General features: G+C 42.8%; 1 protein-coding gene across 1 annotated transcript; it reads left to right on the top strand.

Moving 5' to 3' along the window:
* The first annotated feature begins 2,993 nt into the window (after positions 1-2,993).
* IRG1 (immunoresponsive 1 homolog (mouse)) lies at positions 2,994-12,725 on the top strand. Its single transcript, XM_011953850.1, has 5 exons — positions 2,994-3,005; positions 6,941-7,102; positions 8,042-8,131; positions 9,757-9,962; positions 11,461-12,725. Exons 1-5 carry the CDS (start codon positions 2,994-2,996, stop codon positions 12,434-12,436), a joined length of 1,446 nt encoding a protein of 481 aa, XP_011809240.1. The 3' UTR covers positions 12,437-12,725.
* The last annotated feature ends 202 nt before the right edge of the window (positions 12,726-12,927 follow it).

Raw genomic sequence — 12,927 nt, 5'->3', positions numbered from 1 at the left:
AATATGCATACACACACATATACACACCCCATAGACACATTCTGTTGGTTCTGTTCCTCTGGAGAATGCTAATACACTGTGTAACAAATTATCTCAAAATTTCTCCTTTTAAAACAACAAAACTTCACTATCTCAACTCTTCAAGTTTCTAAGGGTCAGGAATCCTGCAGCAGCTTAGCTGGGTGACTCGTTGGGGATCTCTCATGAAGTTGGAGTCAAGCTGCCACCGAGGCTGCAGTCTCTGAAGACTTGATTTGCTATGGAAAGATTAACAAGAGCCTTCCATTCCTCCCTATGTGGGCCTCTCCATAGGACTCACAATATTGCTTCCTCCAGGGTGGAGTGATCAAAGAGAAGACCTGCATTTAAACACAATAGCTCTGGCTTCTATTTAGACTTAGAAGCAAAAGGCAACAGGACATCTTCAATTGTTTCTGACTAAAGAGTTGCTATCAATATACAATTTATTAAGGGAAAGTGACTCTGATTACAAAGGGTCTTAGTCTTTGAGCTGATCACAGTTACATAAAAATACTAAGTAAATAATTAAACTACCAAGTAATTGAACTAATTCTTCTTCTGAATGCAACAGTGGCAAAACTGAAGGCCCAGAGAAACTAAATGATGGAACTTCCATTAAAGCTCAAGGGACTTGATAAAGCTCATCATTCCTTTGGGAAGCCTTTCCATGTGAGATGGTCGAGCCCATCACAGTCCATTCTTCACTTTCACGTAACAGTGATCCAGGGAGCCTCAACTCCAAACCTCACTCTCAACTTGAAAAAATATATATATAAAATATATATATAAAATAAAGATCATCTGAAATGGCATCTTGATGCACAAAAGAACCATCTATGTCAACACAGAGCCTAGGTCTGGGTTTCCCCAGTGTGCAGCATGATTGGGAAACCCACTTGAGGTAGCAGTTGGCTAATGAGTAGACTTCAAACATCCCCAAGTGCCCATCCTTCTGCATTCTTCTTCTGTACATCCAAGTATGTACAATCACACCTCAATTTCCACTGACTCTTCATTAACTACTTAGGATAACCAAAAAGCACCTACATTCCCCTAGTTGCTGCTGGTCTCTTCTCCCTCTGACTGGCACCCTGAGCTTCTCTCACCAGCCCTTTCTACTCCACTCATTGTCAACTTCCTCTGCTTTCATTTCCCAAAACATGGTTAACATTGGGTTGTAGTATGTAACAAATTTTCCTAAAGACATAAGAATAGCATCAGGGAATTATTATGCTGAAAAATAAACTTCAAATTATGTATTTGATCTCACAGCTCTTTAAATCTGTCTGCCTATGTCCTTTCATGAAGGGTTTCCTGCTGGCCACCTCCCCCTGGAGTTCCTAGCCTATAGCCATCATACCACCCCAACCAATCCATGGGGGTTCCCACTGACCCTGCTCTTAGCCCCGTCTCCAGAGCCCTAACATTCTTTCTCTACAGGCTTCGACCAACACAAGCACAATTACCTAATCCATCTCGCAGAGCGATCTCCTGCCCACAAGAAAGATGGACTTTTGCATTTTTACATGGAGCATTTTAACTCCTTTGTCCCAAACTCTTCTGTAATAGGATTGAAATGGAACCTCAAGGCTCATGGAGATTTCCTCCATAATTTAAATGCAGTCTTCTCCAAAGACAAATTCTGCTACCATATCTAGAACAAGTTCACATTTGAAATCACTTGTTTTTGGTACCCACTGTACCTGCAAACCAATTGGATAGGACTAGGCAATCCAGGGAAAGTGGCAATTGCCCAGAGGAGCAGAGTTAATTCCAGGCAAGCCATATCATAGTGATTGATTATAGGCAAAGAGGCCTGGACAAGCTGTGTTGAAGCAGACTCCAGCAGTAGCAGGATGGCAGGGAGGAAGGCACTATATTCCAGAAACCAGGCAGAGGACCAAGAATCAGAGATGTGCAAATATGAAAAGAGCAGTTCAGGAATGAGCAAGGGTACAAGCTGGGGAAAAGTGTCATTAACCCCCAGTGCCCTTCCAGGTTCTTAATCTCAGTTGCCAGAAACTTCTGGACAGCACATTTGTCCCTAGACAATGGTGACCAACAGGGTAAAGTGGAAGGGGAAAACGGGAGTGTACCTTAAATATTGTACATGCCACATTTTACCTAACTGATCCAAAATTTGAGGGCATTTTATTGTTTTCTTTTTTCTTTTCTTTTTTTTTTTTTTTTGACAGAGGGTCACGCTCTGTCACCCAAGCTGGAGTGCAGTCGTGTGATCATAGCTCACTGCAACCTCAATCTCCTGGGCTCAAGTGATCCCCCTGCCTCAGCCTCCCAAGTAGTTATGACAACAGGCACATGCCACTGCACCTGGCTATTATTTTTTTTTTTAATTTATTTTAGAGGCAAGGTCTTGTTTTGTTGCCTAGGCTGGTCTCAAACTCCTGGCCTCAAGTAATCCTCCCACCTTGGCCTCCCAAAGCACTAGGATTATGGGCATGAGCCAATGCACATGGCCATGTTTCCAGTTTTTGATCTTATAAGCAAGGGTATGAATTTTGTTTGTGTGCAGGTGGAGTTTTTTTCCCTTAAAAGTTTCCAGATATCCATACTTACTTCCTTAGGATACATTTTGAGAAGTAGAATACCTACTTAAAAGAGTGTAGATATTCTTCTAGTATTGACATAATCTATGTAGGCACAAAAGGCAATCCTAGTTTTACTATAAATTTACTTTTTCTGATGCCTGTGAGGAATCATATGATCAAGATTACTGTACATCCTAGCCTCACTGAATTCTTCATTCATGGAAGAGTTAAACAGTCCCTTAAAGGGGAAGTTAAAGTGAGTCTAGTCGGGAGGTGTTGAAATGATAGAAATTCTAGGGTTAGAACAAAATGAAAGGAAATGGGTTTGAGAGGAGCAAAGGGTATAAAGGCAGTCAGACATCCAGCAAACAAATTACTCCTCTGGTTCACTCCTCCTGAACTGAACTTCCTCTTTACAACAAAATGATGCTCAAGGTATTGTGACATTTTATGTGACTTACTTAAATTGCTTTTCTAGCAGACTTCTTCCTTTCTCAATTTCTTCAGTTGCCCTCTTCTTTTAAGAACTACCTGCCTCTGCTTTAACTTTTCTTATAATCTGTGGGCTTCCTAATTAACTGCATGGTGGCTTTCATTACTGTTTTACAAATGAGATACATGATTCTATTGTACAAAGTTAGGAAGGGGATGAATCACGACAAGTTCATTGAATTTTCACCCCCTAGTTTTATGTGTCCATTATGACACTGCCAGATTGTGTTTCTGTTAATCTATTTATTGTCACCACCTTCTGTAGAAGATAAGAGGGTCATGCTTTGTACCCAAGCTGGAGTGCAGTCGTGTGATCACGCTTTTTGAGGCAGGAATGATCCAATATTGACTTGGCATTCTTGAGAGTTTAGAATAGTGCTAGACTCATAGTAAGAACAGTGGCTCACAGCTGTAATCCCAGCACTTTGGGAGGCCGAGGTGGGCAGATCATGAGATCAGGAGATTGAGACCATGCTCATTAACTTGGTGAAACCCCGTCTCCACTAAAAATACAAAAAATTAGCTGGGCGTGGTGGTGGGCACCTGTAGTCCCAACTACTGGGGAGGCTGAGGCAGGAGAATGGTGTGAACCCGGCGGGCGGAGCTTGCAGTGAGCCGAGATCTTGCCACTGCACTCCAGCCTGGGCGACAGAACAAGACTCTCTCTAAACCAAAAAAAAAAAAAAGAACTTGTGAAATTGATTTGTTCAATGGCTTTCTGTTATGCCTTAACTTGTACATTAATAATCACTGTATCTAACTAAAAAGAGATGCAAATGCCATAAGAAGGTCAAGCAGATCAGAAAGATATTTTAGAAATAGATGAATGCAAGGCCCACCGACAGCTGAGCAGCTGTGTGTTTATTTCCCTCACATTTCACTCCTTCATAGGCCAGGGAGAGCCATGTGTTCTTTGGCACACAGGATGCTGCTCAGGACTTCCAGGGGTTTCCAGTGCTCCACCTTCCTGTATCACCAGCAGCATGGTCTCATATGGATGGACGGTGCAATTACCTCCAGGGCTCCATGTCACCACCCCACCTCCCTCACCTGCTCTCCAGTCTCACATTCCTCCATAAGACACCCCTGGGTCAGATCTAGCCCTGAAGAGATGAATGATCAATTACTACATGCCCCCAACTGTGGGACTTGTGGGGGTTGGAAGAGAGGTTTAAAAGAGGTAGTTTTGCTTAGAGTCAGGGATCCAATCAATATTTGAAACTCTTAAGTTTAAACCCTTTCTACCTCTCTCCCTCTGCCCCTAAAAATATTTTAACTCAAATTTCTAGCAGTGTGAAAATCAACATGATTGTTATTCTTCCACCCTAATCTGAAACCTTTGTGCCAGCATCCTTTCTCTCTACCAGCCATCTTCTCTCCTGCTTTTCCCCCCACCCCAAACCCCCCTTCACCTTTCTATTAAAGCTCTCAGAGACATAAAAAGTAGCCCATCCTCTTGAAAATGGCAAGTGTTCCTTGACTTGATAAATCTGACTTGAGACTCTGTAAATGGGACTAGTCAGTGGCCAGGTTGAAGGACGTTCAGCTAGGCATGGGTTCCATCTCTGTAGCTCTGTCCTGGCACTGAGCTCAGTATCAGAGAACCCCAGATACCCCAGGTCCCCTAATCCAGTAGCCCCTCACCTTACAGTTAAGATTTAAAAATGAAGTATCTGATGTTGAGATAGACAAATAAAGTTGTGCAATGATGTAGTAACCAGAGCAAGAAAGGGAAGCAATCCAACATTCACTAGGTGGTGAGCAGATAGTGAAACCTGACTTAAGAGTGGATGTTTTTAACTCTACATAATAAATGCTCTCTTGCGAAAATGTGTAGAAAACAAAATCACTGTCTATGTATTGAAGAATTTGAATTTTAAAGGAACTGCAGAGTACTCCACTGCTTATGAAATTCAAGTTTCGTAGCTTATGGGTAGAAGCAGAATGAGCTTCTCCAGTAGGATGAACACAGACACTTCATACTCAACAAGTTTACACTGAGCCCATCATCACTGCTTGGAAGGCTGCTCCTCTTCCTGTGTTCTCTCTCTTGGCCAATGGCACTGCCATTTCCCCATCCAGAACCTGGGCTACTGCAGCAGTCCTTTCACTGCCCCTGTCTACCCATCTCCAATCCATTCTCTATACAATTGCCTACAGGAATCTTTCCAAAACATTAGTTCTGACCATAACTCTACTTTTCTTAAGATAGCATTTCGGCTCCAGTCTTTAGCGTGATGTAATGTTCATCATTCGGTCATAAGTTGGAAATCCATTCTCCCTGTCACCTCTGTCTCCTGTATTCAACTCCGCAGCTGAAGGGAGACAAACTCCCTCCACTTTCTCACACCTCCCAGCCTTGGCCCTCACTTCTACTTCTACCTTTACCCTCCATTCTCATCACCCTGCGCTATTATCTGATGACTACTCTTAAGTTTTCATAACCAGATCAAGTATTAATGTCTCCACCAACAGAGAAGAGCAGGCAGTGGTTCTTAAGTCACATATGTGATTTAAAATTTTCTAGTATTTAAATTTTAGAAAATGTTTAGAAGAAACTGATCAATTAATAATGTGTTTTATTTATACCGTATCCCATATATTAGTGATATGTTGATATCAATATATTGAATATGTTTCAATTAAGACGAGAGGAATCTCATTCTGTTGCCCAGGCTGGAGTGCAGTGGCATGATCTCGGCTCACTGCAACCTCCGCCTCCCAGGTTCAAGCAATTTTCCCACCTCAGTCTCTTGAGTAGCTGGGATTACAGGTACCCACCATCACACCTGGCTAATTTTTGTATTTTTAGTAGAGATGGGGTTTTGCCACATTGGCCAGACTGATCTTGAATTGCTGACCTCAAGTGATCCATCCGCCTCAGTCTCCCAAAGTGCTGGGATTACAGGCATGAGCCACTGCACCTGGTCAATGAATTGAGTATTGATTCAGCATGTAGTGAATATTTTTAAATTATTGAGATGCTTTATATCCTTTTTTCCTACTAAGCCTTCAAAATTCTTTATTTTACTCTTATGACACATCTCAATTTGCTGCATTTCAAGTGCTCAGTAGCCACATTGGAGAGTAGCTGCCATATTGGACATAAGAACACCAGAACACTTGAGAGCTTCCTAGAGATCCTAATGAAAACAGAATCCTGAGCTATGCTTCCAGAGGTTCCATTTCTGGGGAGAGACTAATTTTGGTAGTCTAGAGTGGGGACCAGAAAAGTTCATTTTCAGCAAGAACCCCAGGTGGTTCTGAGGTACATGTTCATCAGACCATTTTGGACTTGATAGCTAGATGTCCTGATTGTGGAGTTAGACCTATAGGGGCTTCTGTTCAGATTCCACCATTTAAAAGCTGTGAAAATTAGTGACTCTAGTTTTCTAGGTCTCAGTCTCCTTACCTGCAAAAATAACTACCTGGAGACTTGTGGGTATTAAAAGGGTAATATATTTGAGGCATTCAGCACAGTGCCTGGCAGGTATCTCATAATAGCAGCTGTGCACCCACAGAAATCCCTATCACACAGATGAGGTGTCCCTTGCATCCTCCTCCCACAACTCTCTGAGCTTCCCCTCACCACCATCCATCACGCAATACTGTGTCCTGTACTTGCTATGCTGCCCCTCAACTCGACTGAGAAGAGAAACTGGCTGCTGTGTGCTCCCACATCCCTCTGCCTCACACATAATAGATGCTTAGTACACATCTTTTTTTTTTTTTTAGAAATTAAACTAAATCTGATCAACTGGGTTTCTTGTAGTGGAGCAAAACTCTTTACACAAAAGTGCCTCAAGGTTTTTTATAGAACAGAAGTGTGTAAGTACAGAGTGGGGTGTAGCCCTGTCCTAACACTCTTCCCTTTAAAGTCTGTCACAGAAAGCTTTGCCACAACTATCCATGGCTTGAAAGCGGGACACCTGACAGATCGCATTATTCAGAGGAGCAAGAGGATGATTCTAGACACTCTGGGTGCTGGGTTCCTGGGAACCAGTACAGAAGTGTTTCACAAAGCCAGCCAATATAGCAAGGTAAGAAGGTCAAAGTCTATGTTAGAGATAAAACCCAGCGCATATATATGTGTTACATTTAATCTATACTTCTTTTTATAGACAGCACTTGATGTACATAGCACTGTTTTATATCATTTTAATAATTTTCTGTGTTCCATTATTTGAGTTTTAATAGTCATCCATATTCTTTACTAAGTCACTGTCTTAAAACCATACACAGTCAGGCACAATGGCTCACACCTATAATCCCAGCACTTCCAGAGGCCAAGGTGGGCAGACTGCTTGAGCCTAGGAATTTAATACCAGCCTGGGCAACATGGCAAAGCCCCATGTCTATAAAAACAAAAACAAAACATACAAATTAGCCAGGTGTGATAGCACACGCCTATAGTCCCAGCTACTCGGGAGGCTGAGAGGTGGGAGGATCATTCGAGCCCGAGAGGTTGGGGTTACAGTAAGTCAAGATCATGCCACTGCACTCCAGCCAAGGCAACAGAGCAAGATCATATCTTAAAAACAAACAAACAAAATCATACACTAGTAATATCTCACAGTTTATTATTCTTATTCTCTGGAGAAAAGCCTGGTCAAGTACTCTGAGCAGAGTAGGGACGTACGTGAGAGCTCCTGCTCTCCATAGGGTGTATTTGAGATCGACGGTTAGTCCATCTCTCCTCGTATTAACCCCAACGAGTAAATAAGAGTAACTTCAGATGTCCTTCCCTCGAGTACTTCCGGATCATGATCTGGGATCAAGCAACATCTCCTCTCCATTTCATGGAGGAAAGTTGTGTATTCTACAAGGATGAGAGGAATTCAATAACTAGGGCTTCTATCTGTGGCAAAGGTTCAAGTAAGAACCATGAATAATGCCTCCAAAGATGAAGAATAACTCTTGAAATGGTGACTTGGTATACTGTATTCACACTATCACTGGTTGATTTGCTTTTGTTCCAGATCTACAGTTCCAACATAACCAGCACTGTTTGGGGTCGGCCAGACATCAGGCTTCCACCTACATATGCTGCTTTTGTGAACGGTGTGGCTGTAAGGAGGTTTACACATCTTTTCAACTATTAGATAATCACAATAATTTTAGAGTCGGGAAATATCTCAGAAATTGCCCAAATTCTATATGTTACAGATGAAAGAACTGAAAGTCAGAGAGATAAAGTGGCTTACCCTCTCCCCTATGTAGTAATTCGGTTTTCACGTTTTTACAGTAAATTGATGCTTTTCAAACAGATTGCATAGTAGAGGAAAAAAGATGGAAGGATTTAGATAAAAACACCCTAAGGTACCCCAATTCGAAACCTTGAATATAAGTAGCAAAAAATACACAACCCAACATCCAGACCAAATTTCTTCTCAGTTTTTCCTGTTTGGGGCCAGTTTCTCTCCAGTAATGTGCTTTTTATTCATTCATTCATTCATCCATTCAACAGATAGTTATTGAGAAAGGAACAATAGCCATATAGTGTCTGTATTTTCTGAACCAAAAATCTATACTTCTCATCTGACGGATGATTTTTATGCTTTTTCTGTGTGTCAGGGGAAGTATTCTACAAGATGTAACTTGGAAACAGACATGTTGGGATTTTTGAGATATTTTTATGATTTATGGGGACAATAGCTCAGGAGATTGAAAGTTAAAGCCAATGGTGCATTCCAAAGTAATGTCCTGAAAGCAGTGGGAAGTGCACCAGAGACAGCAAATAGATATGAAAATCTATTTTTAAATGAACTTCTGGTTATTACTGTTTTAATATAAGGAAAAAGAAAATGGCTGGGAGAAAGAGGAATAAAATCTTAAAGCAGAAAATAATGATTTTTAAATATATAGCTGAAAAGTTAATCTGGATTTGAGAGTTCTTGTGCTATTCTTACAACTTCTCTAAAAGTTTGAAATTAGTTCATAATAAAAAGGTACAAAAACATATGGCCTCATATGGAATAAATGACATTAAACTTGTAGTGCAACTTATTTAAAGGGTGGAGGAGGAAGGAATCGCCAGCCACCTGATTCTGCAGCTTTGTTTTTAAAGGGGATTATAGATCTTTCCAGGGGCCATGGCAGAGGGACCTTAGGCCACCAGGGCAAGACCCAAGCTCCTTGGGGCTCACAAGCTGCTCTCCAAGGTACTCCCCTCCTCTGGCAGAGGAACAGCATTTCCCACAGGCCAGCCACGTGACTAATAATCACTGCCAGGCCAAATGCGGTGGCTCACGCCTATAATCCCAACAATTTGGGAGGCTGAGGTGGGCGGATAACAAGGTCAGGAGTTCCAGTCCACCCTGGCCAACATGGTGAAACTCCGTCTCTACTAAAAATACAAAAATTAGCCAGGGCAGCGGTGGGCACCTGTTATCCCAGCTGCTCTGGAGGCTGAGGCAGGAGAATTGCTTGAACCTGGGAGGCAGAGGTTGCAGTGTGCCAAGATCATGGCACTGCACTCCAGCCTGTGTGACAGAGCGAGACTCCATCTCAAAAAAAAAAAAAAAGAAAAGAAAAAAATCACAGACAGTTCTCAGATTTTCTTTTCTGAGAATCAGATCAAAAGAATCTCACATAAAACAAGGTTATTACTAAACTAAGTCCTTAGTGTTCCAAAAGCCATTGCAGTAAGGGAAAATTTAAGGTTTTTTGTCGCTGTTTGTGTCTGTTTACATAGATTCACTCCATGGATTTTGATGACACGTGGCACCCTGCCACCCACCCTTCTGGGGCTGTCCTTCCTGTCCTCACAGCTTTAGCAGAAGCCCTGCCAAGGAGTCCAAAGTTTTCTGGCCTTGACATGCTGCTGGCTTTCAATGTTGGTATTGAAGTGCAAGGCCGATTACTGCATTTTGCCAAGGAGGCCAATGACATACCAAAGAGGTATGGAGGGAATTTACCCCATCAAAAGGTAGTCACATCCCCTTCATCTGTCAATCATTATCTCTGTAGAGCTTTCTCACTTAGAGGCCGGCTCAGGGGAAGATGTTAACATTAGCACAGGTAGGTAAGTCAATACACCAGTCACATACGAAACCCTCTATCCACATTTAAAGAAGTGACTTCGAGAGTGCAACCTGGACCATGAGATAAACTGGGCCTCTCGTCGCAAGGTGATTCATGTCATTCTGGTGTTCATGGGTGTACTGAGTATTCCTTATTTCATCCTCAGAGCAGAATCTATTCTGAGACTGGCTGGCGTCCCTCAGACTAATGAGGACATTCAGAATATCCTTACCCTGACTGTTCATCCTGCAGATAAAAAATGGTCAAATGTCAGCCACCTCATATGGCTCAGTCTCAGATTTATGTTGCCACTTGGCCAGCCTGCCAGGAGAGAAGTAAATTGAAATACTGGGTAGTGAAGTTTCACAGTTTCTTCAAGGCCCACAGTTCTCACAGTTACTTAGGTGAGATTTCAGCAATCAATAGCTGTTGCCTTTCTGGCAATAACTGTAATGGTACCATTTATAAAGAACTCACTATGTGCTACACACTATCATAAACACGTTAATTTATTCAAAGCTCCTAAAACTCTAAGAGGTAAACGCTATTATTATCATCATTTTGTTTTATTTTATTTTATTTTTTGAGATGGAGTCTCACGCTGTTGCCAGGCTGGAGTGCAGTGGTGTGATCTCAGCTCACTGCAACCTCCACCTCCCGGGTTCAAGTGATTCTCCTGCCTCAGCCTCCCAAGTAGCTGGGACTACAGGCATGCACCACTACCCCCAGCTAATTTTTGTATTTTTAATAGAGATAGGGTTTCATCATGTTGACCGGGATAGTCTCGAGCTCTTGACCTTGTGATCTGCCCGCCTCGGCCTCCCAAAGTGCTGGCATTACAGGCATGAGCCATCGTGCCTGGCCTTATTATTATTATTTTTTTATTATTATATTTTTTGAGACAATCTCACTCTCTCACCCAGGCTGGAGTGCAGCAGCATGATCTCAGCTCACTGCAGCCTCTGCCTCTCAGGTTCAAGTGATTCTCCTGCCTCAGCCTCCCAAGTAGCTGGGACTGCAGGCACCCACCACCACGTCCCGCAAATTTTTGTATTTTTAGTAGAGTCAGTGTTTCGCCATGTTGGCCAGGCTAATGTCGAACTCCTGACCCCAGATGACCCTCCCACCTTAGCCTCCCAAAGTTCTGGGATTATAGGCATGAGCCATTGCACCTGACCTATCACCATTTTGTGTAAGAAAAAATCTACAGAGAAGTTGAATAACTTTCCCCAGATCACATAGCTAATAAAGTAATGGAGCTGAGATCTGAACCTGGACAGTGTGACTCCATTATCAATGCTCTTGATAACTATGTTATCCTGCCTCCTGGTGATTAAGGTTTGTACATTTCCAACTCTGCTTCTTTGCTTTTCAGATTCCATCCCCCTTCCGTGGTAGGAACATTGGGTAGTGCTGCTGCTGCATCCAAGTTTTTAGGACTTAGCTCGACAAAGTGCCAAGAAGCCCTGGCCATTGCTGTTTCCCATGCTGGGGCACCCATGGCCAATGCTGCCACTCAGACCAAGCCCCTCCACATTGGCAATGCTGCCAAGCATGGGATAGAAGCTGCATTTCTGGCAATGCTAGGTCTCCAAGGAAACAAGCAGGTCTTGGACTTGGAGGCAGGATTTGGGGCCTTTTATGCCAACTATTCCCCAAAAGTCCTTCCAAATCTAGATTCCTACAGTTGGCTGCTGGACCAGCAGGATGTGGCCTTTAAGCATTTTCCTGCACATTTATCTACCCACTGGGTGGCAGACGCAGCTGCCTCTGTGAGAAAGAACCTTGTAGCAGAGACAGCCCTGCTTCCAATTGACTACATTAAGAGAATTGTGCTCAGGATACCAAATGTCCAGTATGTAAACAGGCCCTTTCCAGACTCAGAGCATGAAGCCCGTCATTCATTCCAGTACGTGGCCTGTGCCATGCTGCTTGATGCTGGCATCACTGTCGCCTCATTCCATGAATGCCAGATCAACAGACCACAGGTGAGAGAGTTGCTCAGTAAGGTGGAGCTGGAGTACCCTCCGGACAACTTGCCAAGCTTCAACACACTGTACTGTGAAATAAGTGTCACCTTCAAGGATGGAGCCACCTTCACACATCGCTCTGATACCTTCTATGGGCACTGGAGAAAACCACTGAGCCAGGAGGACCTAGAGGAAAAGTTCAGAGCCAATGCCTCCAAGATGCTGTCCTGTGACATGGTGGAAAGCCTCATAAAGACAGTCAAAAATCTAGAAGACCTAGAAGACTGTTCTGTGTTAACTACACTTCTCAAAGGACCCTCTCCACCAGAGGTGGCTTCAAACTCTTCAGCATATAATAATTCTATCACAAATCTCTCCTGAGGCTTACCAACATCTAAATGACTTTGCATTTGGGGAGATTCAATTATTTGGTTTATAAAGCAAGGGTCTGCTGCTTGGTTTGCCCAGGAAAAATGAACCAAGATGGAGAGAGTCCAGAAACAGAACTATATATATCTGGAAGGAGATTTCTCCTGTAAATTTTGCAGGACAGTTCCAATTACTTAAATCAAGAGAAACACACACACACAAAAATGAGTTTATAAGCATTCACAAGGGTGAAATTCAACTCACCTGTGATTTACTTATAAAATTAACCTTTTCATAGGAATTATGTGTGGACTTCATGAGCCCCAAGGCTTTAGAAGGATGTGAACCTGCATGTATATTTTCTGACAGTGGAGAGGGCTCTGGTGCATTGTGTCACCAACAGATCTCCTAGACCATGGCTTACTACCAAGCCCTCCACAGCGCAAGGGGTGCTACTGGGGAATGGATGGGTTTAAATCCTGCCTCTGCCATTTACTAGATGT

The sequence above is a fragment of the Colobus angolensis genome, unplaced genomic scaffold (assembly GCF_000951035.1).
Source record: "Colobus angolensis palliatus isolate OR3802 unplaced genomic scaffold, Cang.pa_1.0 Scaffold374, whole genome shotgun sequence".
NCBI lineage: Eukaryota > Metazoa > Chordata > Mammalia > Primates > Cercopithecidae > Colobus > Colobus angolensis.
Note: the sequence above shows the minus strand (reverse complement) of the source record. Positions and strands in the feature narration are given on the sequence as shown.